This window comes from Cylas formicarius, unplaced genomic scaffold (assembly GCF_029955315.1).
Source record: "Cylas formicarius isolate icCylForm1 unplaced genomic scaffold, icCylForm1.1 PGA_scaffold_3__17_contigs__length_32017465, whole genome shotgun sequence".
NCBI classification, from domain to species: Eukaryota; Metazoa; Arthropoda; class Insecta; order Coleoptera; family Brentidae; genus Cylas; species Cylas formicarius.
The window spans coordinates 20,316,468-20,339,946 of NW_026844326.1; the positions used below are offsets into that span (position 1 = coordinate 20,316,468).

General features: G+C 34.0%; 1 protein-coding gene across 1 annotated transcript in view; it reads right to left on the reverse strand.

Moving 5' to 3' along the window:
• Nucleotides 1–64: 64 nt before the first annotated feature.
• LOC132699985 (uncharacterized) overlaps nucleotides 65–23,479 on the reverse strand; it is a 40,018-nt gene continuing 16,603 nt past the window's right edge. The window contains exons 2-3 of the mRNA XM_060667009.1: nucleotides 4,927–5,132; nucleotides 65–1,797 (exon numbers count right to left, since the gene is read on the reverse strand). Of these exons, the coding sequence (XP_060522992.1) occupies nucleotides 1,246–1,797; nucleotides 4,927–5,132 (758 nt within the window). The 3' untranslated portion in view covers nucleotides 65–1,245. The remainder of the gene's footprint in view (nucleotides 1,798–4,926; nucleotides 5,133–23,479) is intronic.

Sequence of the window (23,479 nt, forward strand, 5' to 3'; positions counted from 1 at the left end):
GTTTTGTCTTTCCTGTTTCTTGGGTAATAGGTGGAGTGCACGAGGTTGGAGTAAAAAAAATGGATATGGTAAGAAAATAGATATATTAAAAAAATTAAACGTATTACAATAATAATTAACAAGTAACATATTGCGGTTTTAATAGGCCAAATGGATGCACACCGTTGCCTGTATATTGTGAAATTGCTGTGCAATATACTCTCTGTTGTCCAGTTTTGAAAACGAAAGATCGGATAAATATTTCAGAATGCTTTTAGATTAAATTTTATAATTTTCAAAAACTAAAAATTTTCGTGTCCGAAGACTATCTGGATTTCCAACTCAACAAAAATGAAAAAATAAAAACTGGTTTACATCGATAACTGGTTACTACCCTTTTGTAGTTAACACCGAGCGATGCTGCGCTAGTTGCAGTATACTCTGTATCCGCTTAACTTTTATTGACTGTTCTGTCAAAAATTTGTTGCAGCACGCTGGTACAGCGTATACGGATGAACTATGAATGGGTACCGGGTGTCCAAAAAGTGAAAAAGGCAAAATATCATAAGTCAAAAAACAAAAAATGCGTGTAAATATGGAATAATAAAACTGTTCAAAAACACCAAATATAGTGAGAAGGGGCAGATTTGAACAAAAACGCCAGGTTTTTTTCTGAAGTTTTCTTTTGAATTATCATTAGAGCTGCAATTGCAAAGAAAACGATTCATTGTATTTTGTCGCCAAATACATGGATCAATGTTATAATCCGACATTTATCCACTAATCAGTAGTGTCGCTTTAAAACGTCAACGTCATTAAACACTGCTATCAAGCGTTTCCGCTACTTTAGTCACAGGTTCTATTTAAAACAGTAACGTATTTTGACGCCAGTTCAGATCGTTCTGTCACCAGTTTAGCAAAAATGTACCCAAAAAGTGGCGCAGAAAAAGAACTGCTTCAGATAGTCTTTTATGCAACACACGTTTATAAACTTCTTCAGACGCTCATTTAAAAATGATTAGTGCTGCATAGTTGGGTATTTTAATGTACGGAGTAGAAAAAACAACAGCTGTTATTGAACAGTTTTCTTATTCGATATCGAAAAGATTTTGTTTAATTAATCAATTGTCTGTCTAACTATGTCTATCGTTTCCATACTTTTCGGTCACCCGATATATAATTTTCGCATAAACGGATAGGTAACACGTAATATATTTTTAAAAAATTTACAGAGTTTATTAAAATATTAATATATAACTATTGCTATCACTTTTTGATGCTTAGAGGAGCGTTGACCTGTTGCCTACCGGAAGTATTCACAGTCTCACACTTGGTCTCGAAATATTTACAAATCTCTCTGACCGCGATGTGACTGTTCAAATTGCTAAGGTCGTGGAGAGATTTGGCTCGTTTATTGGGGGTTTTTTCGACCCTCAGTGACACGTCTTCGCTGCTCCGTACTTTTCGGCCCATCTTGCACAGCGATTCGAACAGAAACAACTTCTCTTTAACCGGTACATAGTTCTCGACGTTTTGGCATTTTTTCAATAAGTCTTCGACCACCTCTTCCTCGTCTTTGGTGGGCGTCTCTTCGATTTTAACGTCGGTTCCTTGGGTGTCGGTTATTTCGCACGCGGGAACCGCCTGTTCTGAACCACTTTGGTTCCAGTCTTTTTCGTCAACTCCCTCCTTATTTTTATACCAACACTCTGCCAAAGTGAGGATGTCGAGGTATTTGATGGCGTCCAGTGGGGTCTGGCGGATCAGCTCAATGGCGATCGTTTTAATCCACTGGTCGAACGAGTGTTCGCTAGGAGTCTGAAAGAAAATTAAAAAAAATCTTTTAGACCTTTTCTACGACTTGACGATTTAAATGTTCGGACAATTTTTTTCGAATACTAAACCGCAACCGTTTTAAAGACCATTTTGCCTAAGATTCAAAAGTTCAATTATATAACGCTAATTTAATAACATTCTATATGTATATAGCTCTTTAATTTTAAATTTTAAATGTGATCGCCAAATGACATAGCTGCACAGGGTCGTCAAAATTGTATTTCTTCAATTTAAATAGGTCAAAATACAAATTTTTAAACATATTTCATTTACCGATAGGTTGCAGTGCAAAATAAAAATAGTTCAGAGGCATTGGAAGTAATAATAATAATAGTACTTTATTTCCAACAGGTAACATGACCCAATTACAGGAAATACTAAATATAAATCATCCAATATATATACCAGGGGACGTAATCTTAAATCTAGTAATCTTATAACTAAAAAAAAAAAAGAAGGAAAGAATGAGAAGGAAAGAAATAAGACTTATAATATAAATCGCAGTACGATGATAGTCTGTTGAAGGTAGCAAACATAATGTAAATAGGGTTTTGAAAATGAATATTGGGCCTGGGTAACTTCGGTTAGAAAGTTGATTGATCCAGCCGCGGCACATGAAAGCGTAATTGTTCCAGAAGAAACGGACAATCGACTCCGTATTGAACTAACTTATACAGAAATGAAACAGATTGCAAGTCTCTGTGCAAGCTCAGAAGCAGTATAGCGAACCTTCTTAGCAGAAGATCATGATCAACTCCCCCCCCCCCAGGATAGGAACCGTCCTCCCTGAACATTAGATATTTCAGTAACCTTCTCTGCACACTCTCAATGGACTGAGTGTGGCAGTTATAAATTGGTGACCATATCAGCGAGCCACAGTCAAGCTTGGACCTAACGTAACAGTTAAATAATAATTTAACAGTAGCTGAACCATTTTAGTAATGTGAGGTACGAAAGAGAAAGACTGGTCAAATAAAATCCCCAGATCCTTCACAGTGGCAAGTCTAATCAGGACAATACCATCCATATTGTAATTAAAGACTATAGGAGTTTTTGTGCGGTGGTAAGAAACCACATTACAGTTGCTGATGTTAAGATGTACACTGATGTTAGTACACCACTGACTGACAATATTGACGTTGTCCTGGAGAGTCATGCAGTCCGTGCCAGTTTCAATGCATTCATATAGTTTCAGGTCATCCGCATAGGCAAGCTTGTTGCAGATGATCAAAGATCGTCTATAAACATATTGAACAGAAGAGGTCCAAGGTTAGAACCTTGAGGCACGCCAGAAGTTGGAACAAAAGGAACTGATCTAAACCACTCAATCTCAACAAACTGTCGACGGTTCACCAGAGAAACTAAATTTTTGAGATGCTTTTTCAATCAGTGATGATCTTATCTGGTTAAACGCTTTGTGGAAGTCTGTGTATATAACGTCAACTTGACCTTGCTTGTTCAGAGAGTCACAGACAGACGAACACAGAGAGCATAAGTTGGTGATACATGATCTTTTCGTATAAAAACAATGTTGTTGCGTAGATTGTTTATTTCTAATTTGAGCAAAAATAAATTTATTTAATATAATCTCGAATATTTTAGAAATATTGCACAATATCGAAATAGGTCAGTAGTTTTCAACTACAGAAGGATCACCTTGTTTGAGAATAGGATAAATTTTGACATATTTCCAAGGCTCAGGATACACACTCGTTTCAAATATCAGGTTAAAAACGCGACATAAAGGAGCACACAGTGCGTGGGAACAGTCTCTCACGATAAAACTTGGTATGCCATCAGGACCGGCGGTAATTTTGTTGTTGTTTGCTTTGCTAGTTCCGGATTAAAGGACTCGCTTGAAGATGGACATGTATCTGGCTGGGATATGGTGTAAACGCTACCAAAGTACTTAGTACCAAAAAATTTGGTCTATATAATAGGCCAGAGCAAAGTTATTAAAAAAAATTATGATTTCTCTTTTGTTTTTAATAAAGGATCAAATCTTTTGTTAATGTCACGTTGAATTTTCAGTAGATAGCTTGTATAGGAGTCCCCAATTTCAGATTTTATTTTCAACCTAAGGCATTTAAAATTTCGCAATTCTGAGGGACTACCCGTCCTTCTGAACCTTTTGTGACATCCAGCTTTCTTTTTTACATTGTATATTTCCAAAACGAGGAACACACATGTTAATAATTTCATACAGTTTATCATAAAACAAGGAGCAGGCGGATTCAACACCCGATTCATGGGAAAGAAATTACCATTCCAAGTTTAAAAACATACATGGGCAGAAAGTTAGCTTTTTTAAAATTAAAATTATTATGGGCATCCAAAATTTTATTGCTTCTATTTCTGACAAAATTACTTTGCGATAGATTCATACATAACATTAAGAAAATTAAACAGAGGTAGACTATGTATAAGAATATAACAGAAATTTTAATTGAATATTTGGCAACAAAGGACGAAACATTTACAGAAAATACCATAGATCCGGTAACTGACAATTGTTTTATCTATGATTATATAACGTAAACTGGGGGATTACCCTTTGTTTCATTAATTCGGCGCCACTAGTGTGAAACGGTGAAATTAAAGAAACGAAATTTTCGTTTACGGTTTGAAGCAATAAAAATATTTTATTTCGACGTAATTATCGTTAGCGACCTGCATAGCAAAAGAACAATATCACCTGCCGAGGAAATAATGAAATAAATCAGGGCCGATACGGGCAAGCGTGAAAAAGTTTTGCGCCGGTTGTGGCGAAATCGCAAAAAGAATCGTCGATGTAAAAAACTGTACGAAACGCCGACGGCTGATGGCCTTGGCCCCCACCACCCCCGCGATGGTTCCGACGTGGCCGTGCTTGAAATGTCTCGTAGGAAGATATCGACCAGTTGCGTAATTATATTGATCGCGATTGTCAAAGACGGCAATTTAAAAAATGCCGAAAGCCACACGCTGCTTTTTCAAGATCGATATTTGATTTGATTAACCACGATAGTATTTGTGGTTTAACAAAGGCGGAGACCATGGTGGCGCGTGATATATCCCACGCCGCTGACGAAACCAAATTTTAAGTTGACTTATGTTGTATAGTCTTGGTACCTCCAAAGTTAAGATCACGTTTTGCCCCCGGCAAAGGGCCAAACTGTGGGGTAGTGGTCCAGCTTGGAGGCTCAGGTGTCTCAGCGGCAAACGAAGAGAAGGACCATCTCCACCTGGCCCGGCGAATACCTGCAACTGACCGCTCCGAACTTGTACCCTTCTCCGCCACCATAACTTGTCCTGACCGCATTTTACCAGTAATTCCCCTGCAAATAGTAAAAATGTCTCGTATAGGTATAACTTTTATAATCAGCGGGGAGTAAAGATACAGTGTTGCCAGGTGACTAGAAGCCGAAATCGTAAGATGATGAGACGCGGAAAAATATTTTTAATGGGATTGTTTCGGAAAATAAATAACTATCTAAGAAAAACGAATATAGATACAATTCCTGTGTTAGGTAGGTAGAAGATTTGGCGAAATCGTTACTGGGGGTAATTATTTTTATTTTTCAGCGATCTATAACAAAAGTAGTGAGAATATGAGATACCTCATTCACGAGATCGTGTATAAGAACGACAACTTGACAAATTACTAGTGCTAGTGCGTTTAAAAATAGTAAGAATTTCAACCTAAACCATAAACTCTCACGAATCATCGTTAAATTTGGCAACTGTGTAAAGAAAAAGATAAAATCGTATGAATTATCGTACTTGATAATAAAGGGTGAGGTTTCGTGGTTATAACGTCATTTTTATATTAGGCGCGCCATAAATAAAGTCATGAAAGTATGTCCAAACTTTTGACTTCATTTGACTAGCTAACATCGATATCAGTGTGCTTAAGGACGGCAAAAAAATGATGCGCGTCAGGCGGCTATGACATTTTCGTATAGAAGTAAGAAGTAGAAAGGATTTTCAGCACAATTTACAGGCATATTTTGAGAAACTACTGCTGTACAAATTCTTCATCTAAACTAAAACCCGTCGAATTGACGTGACAGTTCATCATGACATGTAACGCTGCTATATTGGTTGACTAAGAACCAGATTTCAACTGACATATTGGTTGACTTTTCTCCACATTTTTTATCGCCCCTTCAAAAGTTCCTATATTATCAGCACTAGGCAGGGCCTAGTGTTTAGTACCTATATGTCAGTGTTAGTCTGCTATGGTTGTTATCGTCATTATCTAAATAGCTAGGGCTTTAAAACTCCCGATGCCGATTTATTTGTATTGGAAATAGCGTCAGTTTTCAATGTTAAGATGATTCAGAACAAATTCTTCCGATTGAATCCCTAGATGGATGCACGTTAGCGTAAAGATGTGCCATGCGTATTTGCAACAAAAGAAAAAGACAATTAATAAATCATGTATACGTTACGCCAGACATGCACATTTGTGCATTGGCACATCTGCAACAGAGTGCTTTTGCGTCACACGCGATGGGCTGTTAGACATTCTTTCCTTCTATTGTTGTGAAATATATGTCGTGCCGCGGGCAAGATAATTAATCACATTCCAGAAGCGGCATAACGATGAGACAAATAAAGTGTTACGTTAGGGTATATAAAATAACACTTCCTCAAAATCTCCAAAACGCATTGGCGTAACGTAAAAAAACACCCTCGGTTTCTCATCGCCGTCACCCCTATAATATTCCTTAGTGGTCATTCTTATACGGGAGAGGGTGCATTAAACCGAAAGAAAAAAAATAGAAAAAAGGAACGGGCATAACATAAGAGCCCTTAATAGTTGCCCGAACTAGCTAGACACCCCTGGAGGAGAGGGCCTTTTCGTTTTCACAGATGGTTGATCCGTCGGGGGTTTCTTTGTTAGGAATTCTTTTCACATATGTGCGTGTCCCAGGACTTATTTCATCTCGCGCAAGACGTTAGCGATAAATAATTTTATTTTCACTTTATTTGTTGTTTGCGTGTATTTGTTACAACTCCTTTCGAATAATAAGATATTTTAAGGTTTACAATAACAATTAAAGTCGTAAGTATTATTTTTATTTACGTATTCTTATGTATTGTAGCATTCCATTCCTTGAAAATTTGGGCCAAAAATAACGCGAACCAATATTTAACGACCATATTGACGCGGTCACTGACGAAGAAGATATGAACGATAACATAAATCTATAAGAGTTTGGGGAACCAAATGATATAGTTGGAACTTTCGAGTTACATGTACCGAACGATACAGTTGTCCTTCAACAGTCCTGTAATTCACCAATTACTGAACCTGAATGGGACGCATCAGATGATGAAACCCTGGAATTCAAAAGATGACGTATGCTTTCTGCAAACGACAGGCTTGCTTCTACTGTCTATACTACTGTTATATATAAATTATATGTTACATCTTCTGTGCCCCAAAACATTATTTAATGTTTTTTCCCAGTGGTTCGTTTACGCACCAGTATTTTTTGTATGTTCCTAGTTTTTATTTCTTTTTTGACACATGTAATGTATTCTTAAGTGCAACAAAATAAATAATTTCAGATCAAAAAAGTATTTTTTTATTCTTTTTGGGATTGGGATTCTTGGGATAATACGGGTTAAGCGTGAACTAACGCAAAATAGCAAACCGCTTTAACCCAATTTCTTACGTAAAGGTGAAATTAATATAGAAGAAAAAAAATATTTGCTTTCCTCTCTCTGTGTCAGCCCTCTGTTGTTTACAGTTTGTAAAGAATGCTTTTGCCTGGGAACCCGTGACGTCACTCTTTTAATAAATCCAAAAATCCTACAGGATGTGTGAAAGGCATCCCACATGTGTTACAAAAGAACCTGCTATTGATTCCATTGAAGAAACGTCTTGCATAAATAGCAAATGTAGGGTGTAGGGTAAAGGTGGAATTAATATAGAAGAAAAAAATTAATTGTTTTTCTCTCTCTGTCTCAGACCTCTGTTGTTTACAGTTTGTGAGGAATGTTTTTGCCCGGGAACCCGTGACGTCACTCTTTTAATAAATCTTAAAATCCTACAGGATGTGTGAAAGGCATCCCACAGGTGTTGCTATTGAAGAAACGTAATAAACGTAATAAATAGCAAATGTAGGGTGCGTAAACTCCCATTTTTAAGAAAGGGCGGTCTCTGGGGACTCAATTTTTTCGAAGAACAGTAAATAAGTACGCCATGTTTTTCGAAAGGTAATTTAAAGTTATTTTAGTATTATTAGTATTAATAAAATTAATATTATATATATATATATATATATATATATATATATATATATATATATATATATATATATATATATATATATATATATATATATATATATATATATATATATATATATATATATATATATATATATATATATATATATATATATATAATTTTCTTCGGGTTTTCTCCCATTGCTACCTATTAATAAATAAAATTTTAACTGTTGTTAACGCGTCACTAATTCCGCCCAATCTGAAGACAATCATCGAAGCTTTCAGTTTTTTAACTGTGAAAAAAGTTGAAGCGTAATGAAATTGGTTAACGCTGATAAGACCGTCGCAATTTTGGAAAAATCTCGTTAACTAATATTTAAAACGATCCCAAGCAAACTATAAAATATATAGCGAGATCAGGCACCACGCACGCCCGTCTAATTTATATGTTTTTAATAAATGCAGATGACGGTATCGCCAAGAGGTCTTTAAGAGTAATTATTTAAGATAAAGAGGGCAATAAATAAGAAGCGGAAGCGCATTAAGCGCGTTTGACTAGTTAAAGGCATTCGCGTGCGAACGGCTTTTGAAATTGCAGTGGACCGATCAGAAATGTTGATCTAACAGATTGACCCGTCACGGTGGTATCTGTTTTCTTCTTAGAATTATGTTTAACGCCGTGGTGTCTATCCAGAAATACGTCAATAAAAATTATAGGAGAGTAATAACAGTGTAATTTTAAATATATTGGTTCTCTAATCAGTCAAAAAAGATTTTAATGCGCTGTTAATTTCTATTGTTTAGCATTTTCATAATAAATAATAATTTAAACTGAGCAAAACTTTTAGAAAGTCCATTACTATTGCCATTACTATTAATAATACTATTAATATTTAAAATCAATATTTAAAATAAAAAATAATAATAAATTTAAATTATGTCACATTTATATGTCTTATATTGGAATTACATTCAATAGAAGAAACTGCATAATAGGGAACTTGAACAAAATTTGATTAAAAAGTAAGTTTATACTACTAAAAGAAAAACAGTTTACAAAAAAAGAATAATTTCGTAGTTCTACGTAACAAATATAAGCAATCAAAAATTGTAAAATTTAAATCGTCTTTGAAACGCTCTGTCATTGGCTGTGACGTCAATTGGCTCGTTAGACTACGCGACAGCCGGACGGTAGCATAGAGAAGCCATTAGAGAACAACAACGCGTTCGTCTTGTTGGTTCAATTTTTAGTCTTGAACCTGTCGCTTCCTTTTGTTCTCTTGTCTTTAGTATCAAAATAGTATATTAAGCAACAAGTGCGGTAAACGGCATTTGACTCACGAGTTTATTTGACACGAGCGGAGCGATAATTTATCTTTAGTGGATAAGTTTATGGTGACATCTTACATACAAAAAAAATGTAAATTATTCAACAGAAATTATTTTTTAAAACTAGTGGAAATCGAAATTCTGATTTTTAAATATATTGTCATTGATACCTTAAAGTGTTCTTTATTTTATATAGATCAGGAAGCTATTTCTATGGAGACTACAATAGCATGCCTGTAAGTTCAATTTGTAATATTGTTTTTGTGTTGCTTCCATTATTATCATGTCAAGCACACTAAGCGCAAATACAATTTGGCGTAGATTAAATACAAAGACACTTTACACGAACCAAAAATAAACGAAAAGCAGCGGTATGACGTCACGATAACTCTCGCGAGTTTGGTGTCGTTTAAAAGGAATAGCCGGCTGTTCACAACTTTAATTATTTATTACAACTTAGATATTGGGTTTTAAGTTTTGATATTTTTTATACGTTATTATGATCTACACTCGGATTATGGGCTACCATAGTAACTTCCGATACACAGAGTCGAACATATCGATGTCCCCTCACCATAGATATATAATCAATAGATAGATATATATAATCATTTTAACGTGATGCAAATATCTTGACGGGGTGAGACAATGTTGCCAGTGCTTGATATCGCCGGGGTTTTGGTTAGTTACGACATACTCAGAATAATATTGATAATATAAGTCAATGTAGAATAGTTTTTAACTTCGATTTTACGTGCATCTGTACTACGTTTATTTTTTTGTGGAAAATAACTTTTCTAGAGAGAGTATTTCTGAATATTGCTATTACAAAGACCAATAGCAAAATGCCACAATACTGTGATGTTTGCAATGAACTTGCCGGTTTGAATTTTTGTTCTATTTAAACAAATCGAAGACGTGTTTCATACGCGGGTACTTATTTTCTTGTTTTATGTATTTGTGCTTAGTATTATCTATTGTAGATTTCGATAGAACGCTCAAATGTATCGGACATTTGTTCCATTTGACTATTCACAATGTAATTATAGAAAAAAAATCTCTCGGGAATTATTGCAGCCACTCATATTTACATCACAACAACTTGCTTGATTTTTTTTTTATAAATACATAATATCCGGATGACCATATATTTACTAGAGATATAGAGGCCCTGTCTATGCCGATAATACAGGCATTTATGAAACAAATATGATTTTTTTTAAGGTCCGCTCAACATGAGCATGCGAGAGATTTAAAATCTCGTTTTTAACAAGACAAATATAAAACGTTATTTAAACATTTTCCCGCTATTTTAATTTTTTTAAAGACCCGCACAATACTAAAAAGTTATTTTTACATAATCGTAAGTAGACATTAGAGTTCGCATCTATCATTGTTATCGTAACATTATCTTTTAAACATCTGCATACGGCACTTATCCGGAATATTAATCCTCAAACAGCTCGTAACGTATTTTCAGCTACTCGTTATTCATTCTTAATTTTCTGTAGTTCATATGCCACGCAGAACGCATAATAAATAATTCTGAATGATACAAACGTCTCGTCCGATCGGGCGAGATGGTCGTTTTTACAATCATTTTACATATTTGGCACCGCCGCCCGAGTTTCAGTTTAGTTTACCTCGAATCGAAACAAATAGACAAATAGACATCTGAAAGTGCCGAATGAAATGGCAGTTGATAGCCCGACGCCAAATAAAAAAAACATTTCACTAAATGTTATATATATTATGTAATTATGTATGTATATTATGTATTAAATTAAATTAATATTATGTATAAAATTTGGTAACGTGTTTCATGTTGTAAAACTAAAATGGAGATTTTTTAACCCACACTTATACCGTGTGTCCAGAAAATTTAAGGGATGATTCGATCGAGAAATTAACATTAAAGTTCATTTATTAGTATTTGAAAAACTCAAAAGCAACGGAATAACAGGCAGCATTTTTTACAATGAATTATTAATAATTTTATTTCTACTTAGCACACTTTTTACCAATGTAATTTAGTATTTTTAGACACAATTTGTCGTAAAACCCTTAATGCCAAGGAGCCTTGGTTGCCTATACGGTAAGAAAATGTCCTCAAATTTTGTTTAAAGTTTTTTACAAATTTGCAATGTGCACAATAGTTAGACCACAATAAAATAAAATTTTTGAACTAGTTGAAATAGGAAAAACCTTAATTAAGCTAAAATTGAAAGTCACTTCTCTCATTATCCCGTTAACTTATTTTGTCAGTGGTTTAATAGCAACATTTTCCAGAGAGTTTTTCATTTTTTTTTTGTTACTTTACGCCAATACAGTTCGTTATTTGATTTAATTCCGCCCCTTAAGGGAGAACTAATTACAAAATTTCATTAAGAAGTATTTGCAAAGTACGCGTATTCTATCAAATGATAATGCAGACCAATTGGTTAACTCTGGTGGGTTGGAACCTCCGATAAATCTTAACCTATGTTTTAGAGAGTATTTGGCTGCACTAGGATATCACTAGCTATGGTTTACACTTAGCACTGAACAGGAAAGAAGTCACTGGTCTGCCGGTCTAAATAAATATGTAGGTGTTAAGTCATAATTGTGATTGTGGCGGTGTTCTTTGTTTGTGCTATCCATTCTTTATCGATTCGTAAGTTTTATATAGTTTATTTATTAAAGCAAATTTTCCTTCTACCGTTCATATGAATAATATCCTGTTTCAACGGAACATCAATCCGTCATCAATCTGCCGCCGTATACGCTAGAACTGCCGCGTACCTTCGTTGACGATTAACATTTTATGAAACAGAAATCACGACCGACAATAATATTTCTGCCCCCTGCGAAATTCATTCCGTGAACGCCGTTATTGTATAATAAATCCTTTCATATGCGCGCGGTTTGTTTGCACACTGTTACTTCCGCCAAATTAGTGTCGTTTATTTCTCCCGCAAAATGTAGGTTACGTGTCGACGTAAGTGAGGTTGCTTTTTTTTCGTTGTAAACGACTATTCGGAGCACATATTGTGCCTGTGGAAGTGCGATTCTGTATAGCAGCGGCTTCCATTTGTATGAACTGGCTTTCTGTTTCCTTTTGTTCGCAAAAATCGCTATTTTGATTGCAAGAAATCACCCGTAATAAGTATTAATTGACCCCTGCTCAATTATGTCCCGTACGGGACAAAAACTATTAGAACAATAAAACAAGATGGAGTCCGGTAGCGAATTGGCTTGAACACCTTCAAACGGGGTGACATTTTCTGAAATATTACCAGATTTGACGCAAGTAGGGCGCTGTCATTTGTTAAAATGAATTAAATAATTTGCGGAGTAGTTGGTTTTATAGTTTGAAAGTTACGCAAGATATTTAAAAACCTAAGTAGTCTTAGAAAATGGTGACGCTGCAGCTCATAGCTGATAAGCTGAAAGGCGACTTAAGAAATAAGCAAGGCATAAATTAATTATCCAGATAGGTCATTCTGGATAATTAATTTATGAGGGAAATATTTTTTATGTGAATTTTTAAAATGAGAAATAATGAGAATGAGAATAAGAATCAGGGTATAGGAACATGTATGAACATTTTGTAGATAAGTTATTGGACTTCTTAAAGCAAAGAGGTAGGCCTGGGGATATGTTAACAAAAGTTACTAAGAATTTTGAACAAAATCAAGAAATGTACTAATATCCTACATGGTGTTCTATGTGAATTCCCAATATAGTCGGTCCACTGTGTCGAATTGAAGTGCGTAAATATATATATATATATATATATATATATATATATATATATATATATATATATATATATATATATATATATATATATATAAAGAAAAGCTGCGCACGCACTCTAGCTATTTAGTTCTCTAGAATAGGATACCCAACCCTTTATAAAAGTGCGGCAATTCTGGTTTGCATTCTTAGTATTAGGGTTACCAAATAATAAAAAGTAATACGAGTGCCTGCTAATAAATTCGCAGTGTCCAAGCGTGGTGGTCGAAACACAATTGGAAAAAAATAAGCTATTAGAACCGGCGATACAATCGCACAATGGCAGAAAAGTCGCGCATGCAATAATGTTTCTGGAATTTGAAAAAAATCCTAATAAAACGCCACTGCTGTAACCATTAAACGAACGAGACCGAGAGTTGTAAACAACGCGTAGTAACAGACAAAGGATGGTATTTATCAATGTACATTTGTTCATAATATCTCCACAAATCATGTAAAATTGCGTTTCGAATATAAATTTTATTCGCCAAAGTTGCTCTTTTATACAACATGTTTACTTAGTTTTTATTTACTACTTTGGTTATTATTTCATCACTTGGACATTAAATAGCCTAAGAAACTACCACCCACAAACTACCATCTAAAAAGTGGCTTTAACTTTCAACAGTTCAACTCATACAGTTACTGGATATAGAGAGACCCTGATGATGCAGGCATTTTTCAAGTGACAATTAAAAAAATATTGGACTGGGGGCTGGACGCTGGGGTTCTTAACCAAGTGGCGCTCAACAATCAACATGGCCGATGGCAGTTTATCCATTCAACATTTTTACGGCCAGTATTTTCTAAAAATATGCCCAGATCCCGTTAAATGTTCCGGGAAAATGGGTTATCTATAGGAGCTCTTTGGAGTTCTTGACCGCCCAAGACGCATCAATTTTTATCGCACTAGGACTGCTATATTATCTAATAACTATATATTTATAACTATATAAGCTGTTGAAAAATGAAAATTCTTTTGGTGTTTCAAAGGACTACCCCAGAAAAATTAATAGAAAAGAAAAAGAACAAAAAAAACTAGATATACCATAATTATATGTAATATTGTGTTTGAGCAAATTTTACGAAATATTCTTAACCTTACATCGCAATAACTGTTTGACCATATTTAATCGTCAGAACGATTTAGCCAACCTTCGTTCAGTTAATGAACACCTAGGTTGTTCTTTGTCGTAAATTGGCCCAAATACTTCTGTACTGAGATAAATCATACGCAAATAGATATGAAACAGAAAATTATTGTAACATGCAGTTCGTTGCAATCCCGCAATCCCAGCTTTCCATAACAATAATTTTAATGATCGCCGCGGCATCGTATTTGGTCTGTTACACAAACCCGATTTCTCATTAGCAATCTTAAAAACAAAATTAAGCCGTGTAAATCCTTTTTTTCTTACTGTCGATAAATTGCAACCGGTCTTTCACATTATATGAACGTTTCCTGGGGACTTAATAACGTATTGTTTGACGGGCCATTGCCGGGTGTTAGGTTTCTGGCATGCCCGAATAATTAGTTTTTCATCGCATTAGAAGAACACGAGAGACGAAAATAATGAGAGATTTTGCATATTCCGCAAATGGAAAACACATGAAATTTAACCTAACTTATTTTCTACTCTCTACTCTAAAATATCCAATTATGCATTCATTAAACTAAAACTAAAGTAATGTTTATCACACTTATTGCATAATATGTTGCATTTTCTTTGTTCAGGTATTGTTTCGTTTTTAAAGAACTTAAAGATATTCACACAAAATTAACCATTCTATTTATTTCTTAAAAATAAGTTCGAAAGTCGGTGAACAAATTACAAATAGTTCGGTATCAGTAGACTTTAGAAAAACAAATATGTTCAAAATTAGTAAAAAGTGAACACTCAACAAAAACCACAACTCGGAGTTTAACATTTTTGCAAGTACCGAGCCCGCGAATTATTTTTTCTACTCCCACGTGTAAAATACCTAATTACACACCGATCTAGCGCGCGGGAAGCGTCACTTTACCACGCCAGTTTCGTCGGTAAACTTTTTAAGTCACTCGTTTATTACACCCTCGCTCCGCTCGTGTCAAATAAACTCGTGAGTCAAATGCTGTTTACCGCCCTTGTTGCATAATATACTATTTTCTACTCCCGTCTGTAAAATACTTAATTAGACACCGATCTAGCGTGGGGGAAGCGTCACTTTACCACGTCAGTTTCGTTTCCCACGGATCCGAGCCACTTCGGACATTTCCGGGATTTTACCGCACGGATTTGGAAGCAATCGGATATTTTCGGAGATTTTAACGCACGGCTTGAATTTTGACGTTTGTCAATACTGTCGGTCATGCCAGTAAATGTATTCGTGTTGTTTTGCAAAAATGTACCCAAAAATTAATACACAGAAAAATGTTATACAATATATCAGACAATTTAAATATTACGTGCTATAAGCTGCAATTAAAATCTAGTGGATTAGTCGGTTTCCCACAGATATTTTACATACCGTTCGCATGAACTTTAGTGGCTGTTACAGTTTTTATATTAATATCTTGCCAAGACCAATTGTACCATTTTCAAATATCCATGTCTCATCGGTACAAACAAAACAAAATTGAAGATTAGGACTGCTTTTTCTTGCTTATACGAACCTAAAAATTTGATCCCCTTAAAAGCTCTATCCTTGGATGTTTTTTTTTCCAATTACAGACTTTTTCTTTAAATTTAGTAATCTGATAATCTGTTATTATTTTTAATTTAAACTCTTTATCTCACGCGTTTATTAAGCACTCGCTCCGCTCGTGCCAAATAAACTCGTCTCAAATTCCGTTTACCGCACTTGTTGCATAATATACTACTGCACCCTATATTCATAGGGTGTATCGCGTCATAGTCTAAACACAGCCATGTAAATTTTTTATATTTTTCTCTGTTGCGAAAAAATTATTATTAGAAATTTTGTTTTTTAGGGACCATGAGCAACAAAGACTAAAGAAATATCGTGTAAAATAGTTATATTTATTTATCAGACAAATCAAAACTGTGAGGAATCTGATTTGGGAACTGCAATTTCCTTGAGTTTGAACCACGACTAATGACATCTAGTTCCTTTAATTCGGTATTCGCTAAATAATTCTATCCGCTAGCATGTTTAAATCCAAATTTGGATGTTATAATTTTATTTGAATGTATTGACACGGCATAGATACCCATAGATTTATATTTTCTGAAAAAGACCTTACCACGTTTTTGAAGTACTGAAGTAATGTAGCAGAGTTGGGAATTCGACAAATTTCGAATATATTTTCAGTTCTTTTGCCCTTTTCTCGCGGGTTTAGTGAATTAAAATTTTTAAATGAAAATTCTGAATTTAAAATTACAATGGAAGTTTAAACGAAGCGGGCAAAATTTAAGGCGCTTGGATGGATTTAACGAATTCTTAAACGAATGGTTTTCGTCTATAATGCCCTGCAGCAGACAGCTGGGTGTACTTACTATTGCAAGAGTGGACTTTAACAAGGCGGTTAAACGGGATACGCCCCTGACAGGACGTACTTTAAATTAGTACACACATCTAACCATTTAATGAAAGCACTCGTCCGTCTTGCGTTATACTTTTATTTTGCTTTGTTATAATTACGATTTCGAGCACCGTTGCGGTTTTGAAATTTGCTTATGAAAATGGTATAGTTGCGAAAAGATGAGTCCGGAGAAAACAAAAGGTTATCATTATCGAAGCATTTTCGCCTATATTATTTTGCAGCTTAATCGCTAAATAATTTGCGCTGCTGAAAGCGAAAAAAAAACTGTTGACACACAGCCTACCGGACGGCAATTTGCTGGAAGACGGGTTGACCTTGGGTGATCGTTTTTTTTTTCCTCTAAAAGGGCGATTAAGTCAATTCGTGGTAAATGCTCTGCTGCATTATTGACATGTTCCCGTTGAAGACCTATTTAAACCTATTTAAACGCACAAATTGCAACGCTGACAAGTGGCGACAGGTGCACGATAGGCAATAAATAGGTACTTCATCATCTTACTATAAATATATAAATATCATAAAACATCCTGTACTGATGGAGTTAAGGTAAGTAAGGTTATCATAGAAGGTATACTAGCACCAGAATTACAAAAGAAATAGAAAAAATTCAATCGCGACAAATCTTTAAACGGCTCTGAGTTTTTTGATAAACAGGTGGGGTATGTACTGCTCTAAGCATCCTTGTAAACTGAAATGGATGGAAATTGATAAAGCATCTGATTGTTAATATTGTATTACTTTCTTATAATTTTGGAGCCACTCTACTAACCACCATTTTGCTATGCTAATTGTTAATAAATATTTGAGTTGCCGGTATGCAACTACAATATTCTGCGAATGAAACTAAGTTTGGCATATAAGGTCAACTAAAATGATATGATGGTTGACTCGTTTAAAAATATAAAAATTAATTTGGACCAAACGCATCAAGTTAAGGACACAACAGAACTATCCCGATAAATATCAGTGAAATCCGTGAAAACATACAAACAAAACAAAAAAGTATACTACAGAATGTACCTATACCAGAATGGTATTTCGATGTGCTAATACGCCGCACCAGAAGGTTAATTTTTATTTTATTCGTAATTTTATTTGCATGTATAAATCAATAAATTTATGACCATGTGGTCGTCAACGTTGAATTGTGAACACTCAGTTCAAAAGGAGATGTATAATTAACTATTAAAAATGGAAAACTAGCTGGTAGGCGGTATAGGTGTTACCGTGTTGGCAAATAAAATTGTTTTCATTACTACACCCCTTAGATACATATACTAATTTGAATATTCCTACTTAATTAATTCAAATATCAAAAACAAAATCACATTTTTTGCGAATTAGGTTTCATTAACTTATGGATAGTTCTTGTAAATCAAAAAAATACATATTTTGCAACAGGAAAACAAAAATCTATATGAAAGCCACCCGTCTATATTTTAAATGTGCACTACATTTTCTAATGGAAGAATAAAAAATCCATACAAAGAATTTTTACAATCTAAAATTGAATGGCCTTTTTTTTATGGAAAATTGTATTCTCGTAACCCGATTCGTTTTTGTCACGCTTTTAGAGAAAATTGACCGTAAAAAACGCTTATCACAAGAAGATGATAAATAGCACAATAAATCAACAGATTCTCAGTGGCGTAACTACATACAAAAATGCGGATCGTGGAAAACTCGAGTAGTAGAGTGTCGTGTTACTAACTTCGCTAAGGAAAATGCAAAATTATACTCGTTAAACACGAATATAAACTCTTCGTTGTAATAATACGTAATTTCAGTTTACATTTCGTATTACGGTTATTGTCCGACACACGGAGTCGATTGATAAATCAGTTAACACGAAATTCCACGAGTGGGTAAAATTCAAGGTCAAACGGTCGCGCTTTATCAGCGACAAACGCGTATTATATGGCCAATTAAAAAAAATCACGTATTTTTCAATTAAATTTGTTCCGGTCAACTTCCCATTATTTCCGCCTATAACCGTCATGATTTTTATTATATCTATAACAAAAAGTATGAACTAATACAATTTGGTTAATGACGTGAAATCATATTTCTATAGGGACCATATTTGATCAAAATCTAAAGTCAATAGAATATCGAAAGAACGAAAGTAAGACTTTAATACTCAATTTTAGTTACAGAGAGCGTTGGCTGGTTAGTTTGAGTTATTTATCACAGATGTGGTTTTCTGGTCTGTAGTGGTTCATATCAGAGCGGCATGTATAGTGTTCAGAACGTAATCTTAAAAATTATTTTGAAAAAAAAAGGACTGTATTTGTTTTTGTTGCTTTATATATCAGAAAAGTCCATCGGTTGTTTTTTTAACTGCTGTGAAATTTATGAAACAAAATAACAACATATTTTGTATTGTATACATAATGTAGATGTAGCATCTGTAATCAGGCAATCCAAAAAGTTGTAACGTAGAATTAATTAATAGTTTTATGAGTTTCTTTAGTTTCTATCAAATTCACAGGGTTTTAAATAGCCATAACAGACTACTTGTTTTAGTTGTGTGCAATATCGAGTGTATAGTCACAAAAGAGTCCTTGCTCTTAGTTGCGGAAGATCCATGCCATCCTGAATATTAGTATGACTGACAATTGTCAAAGCAGAAGCCTTCAAACCAACATACAAAAATGCAAATATAATTACAGGAGAGCAGATTTCCACAAATTTTATAACAACATATTTCATACAGATTGCTCAAATTTGTGAGTTTTACCAAACTGTATATTATTTTTAACGACTGCGGCCCTTTATCAATTATCCATAAAAGGTTATTTCCAGTATGGTTCACATCCGAAATAAAACAATTAGGCGAAAGCAAGAGTCAGTTTTAATGCAATATAACACAATACGTGTGGACATTAGAAGAATGATTGATGTAGCATAGTCGTTTATTAGATCTAAGCGTTCAAATACGGAATTGCCAGAGATTTTTACTTAAAGGAAAGAGAGTTACACCAGCCCTGAACACATTGTTAATGCTTTTGCTAAGTTTTTTTGGGGAGTACACAACACTCCCCAACAACAGATCCCTCAGTTGAATGAATTTTCTAATGCATTTATTACTATTGATCATTTAACTGATGACACTATATTAAAACATTAGCACGGATTATGAACAAAGTATCTTGTAATGACAAAGTTCCTTGTTTGGTTGTGCGAGATTGCCGACATGCTTTGGGGTCAAACCCACGTTTCTTCTTTTTAACTTAGCCATAGCAACAAACACCTTCCCAGATGTCTGGAAAGAAGTCAAAATTACTCCCCTAAAGAACGGAAAAGCATCTTATATATCCAATTACAGGCCAGTATCGATAATATCGCCTTCTGCGAGGGCTTTCAAGATGTCGTTGTATAGTACTTACAACCAAGGGAAACACTTGGTAACCCACAAACAACATGGCTTCTTTAAAGTCGAAGCACCATCAGCTTGCTTTATAGAATTCATTGCTAAGGCTTTTAAAGACAGGAGGCGGGTGGATGGACTTTTCAAAAGCCATTGACCGGTTGGACCACACTGTACTGCTCTCTAAACTGAGGATGCTTGGATTTTGTGGCATTCATAAAGTCATATGTGTATAACAGAATACAGTATGTGGAGCTCCGCGGTCACTCATCGTTTAGTTTCATGGCTAGTAGCGGCGTTCCCTAGGGTAGCAATATAGCGCCATTGATATTCTTGCTTTTCATTAATCATATAGTAACTAACACTGATAGTCAAATGTTGCTCTTTGCTGATGATGTGAAATTGTTTACAATGTTTGAAAGTGTGGTCGATTGTGTGTCTCTGCAGAATGATTTCGAGATTTATTGGTTCTTGGTATGCTTCTAATCACCTACCTGAATATAGATAAATGTTTTCAAAAAACAACTGATACTATAACTTTTAATTACTGGATAACGTTTTATTAAGAAATATGACAGTTTTAAAGACCTGGGAGTAACGTTTGACATAAAACTCTCCTTTAGAAATCAGGTCGATGAGGCCTGTGGCAGTGTACCCAAAATGTTGCGATTCATAATAAGAATTCAATGGTGTGGCAACCAATATTTGGCAAGTACGTCACTCAAATTGAAAACGTACAGAGAAAGTTTCTGAAATTTCTTCACTTTCATGTAAATGGTTTCTACCCTACACAGAGTGATTTATTACTAATGGTTAAGGTTCCCTTACTGTTGAATCGTAGGAGGTATCTTTCATTTCAGTTTTTATATAAACTTTGCCATTCATTAGTGGATTGCCCTGAGTTGCTGAACCAGATGAACTTTCATGTTCCTTCAAGGACTTTAAGAGCATGGTGTGTTCACCTAGTAGCTCCAATAATCAATTTTTTGGTCAAAGATTACTTTGCTGAAATGAATATAGTTGAATACTTATTATAGTTATAGTTTATAGTTCTTAAGATTATTATTATTAATATTATTATTATTGCCATTAATGGACAATCAAGTTACTATTAGAAATTAGGATGTTTCGTAAACTATCAATTGAACGACAGCAATTATCCTAACATTGAATATTTGGTAAAACTGGTTGTAAAGTCTCTAATATATATATTTTTTTCTAGTTTATTTGTGCTCCAATAAACCACCTAATGATATTGTACGTAGTACCTGAACTATTACCTAGAATAAAATTGTTGTGACGGTGCTGTAAATAAATAAAGTAAAGTAGGAAACGTTTCCGATTTTCTCCTCGCTTAATTCAAGGTACCTGTCAGCCTGTCAAATGGATGATGGACAAAAATGCCGCCCGTCGTTTAAGATCTGCATAAGAATGTCCATTGTGTCTGAACGAAAAAAAACATCGCGAAAGAATTTCACTAAACAATAAAAGCCGCACAAGCTAATTGATAATTCCTTCGCACATATCAAGACTAACGACTCTACAGGAGGTCATGAAATTCCCTAATTTAATTTTCTCCAGTCCGACGAAAAAAATGCAAGGACACTTTTTACGATGTCTGCCGATCGGATTTACATACCTATATATATTTTTTCGATGTTCAAAGTCTAGTCCAGGGCTTCTTAAACTGTGGGTCGCGACCCCCAGGGGGGTCGCGAGACTACTGAAAGGGGGTCGCAAAGATCTGATAATTTCAATCATTATAAATAAAATTTTAAAATTAGTATACACACTACGTACAAATATAAATACAAATAAAAATCATACAAAATACTATTGTAGTTTTATTATAACTATTTTTTGAAAAAAGTGGCAATGCAAAACTGTTATGTAGGGCCTATAAATGAAAATATGGAAGTAGCATATTATACAAGTTTATCGCTACATGCTGAAGTTAGGTGGCTATCAAGAGGTCGAAGTTTGAAACGATTATTAACTTTAAAAGATGAAGTTCTTATATTTCTAACAGAGCAAAATTCTAATTTGGCCGATTATTTTCACGATAATTTACGGCTTCTCAAGCTATGCTATTTGGCAGATATTTTTGATAAAATCAATGATATGAATTTATCAATGCTGGGAGTCTGCGTTAATATGTTTATGTTAAAAAATAAACTTGAGGCCGTTGTTAAAAAATTCTTATATGGAAGAACAGAGTGGAAAGTGGATCGCTCGAAATGTTTCCATTTACTGACGAGTATATAATTAGTAACAATATTTCAAAAAAAGATACTCCTATAACAAAAATTATAGTTAATCATTTGAAGGATATGGAAGTTTACATGCATAGGTATTTTCCCAATGATATCGATACACAACAATGGATTTGCAATCCATTTTCAATTGAAATGGAAGAAATTAATTTTTTAAACTTAAAAGCACAAGAAGAATTTGCCGAATTAACAAGTGATTAACAAGTGATACCTTGCGACTAAGATTTTCTCAAGTGCCTGTGCATGAATTTTGGATAGAAATCAAATCAGAATATCCCCTACTATCGGAAATGGCAATGAACAAATTACTGCCATTTTGTACATCATATTTATGTGAATCAGCCTTTTCCACATTAATTTACATAAAATCAAAATACCGTTCAACTTTAATAAACGTTGAAAATTTATTACGATCTGCACTAACTCAAATTGAGCCTAGATTTAATTATTTGTGTAAAGATAAACAATCACATCCGTCACATTAATATTGTTTGATGTTAATAATATGTTTTTATTAAAAAAATTGTTACAAAAGTTTATTTTTTCTATTGAATATATATATATATATATATATATATATATATATATATATATATATATATATATATATATATATATATATATATATATATATATATATATATATATATATATATATATATATATATATATATATATATATATATATATATATATATATATATATATATATATATATATATATTTTTTTTTTTTTTTTATGTCATTCTATTTATTGTGTTTTATTACGACCGATATCCCGTCAACGTTTCCAATTATATATATGTGAAATGAATGGGTACATATTCTTTAATCCTTATTTTATTTACATTGTAAAATAGTGCAATATTACATCTACATCTACGATTAATATATATTTCATTATATGGAGGAGGGGGTCGTTTAAAATTTCCTAAGCTTGAAGGGGGTCGCTATATAAAAAAGTTTAAGAAGCCCTGGCTTAGTCAACTAAGTGTGTTTAATATCCCACTTTCTTCGCCGCATAGTTTATTTTAATTCAGAACCCATTTTTTCCCTCTTTATTCGACAGATTAATGGAATTCAAAATCAATTATCAATTATTAAAATAAATATTTTATATAATAGAATAATATTTTATTTAGTATT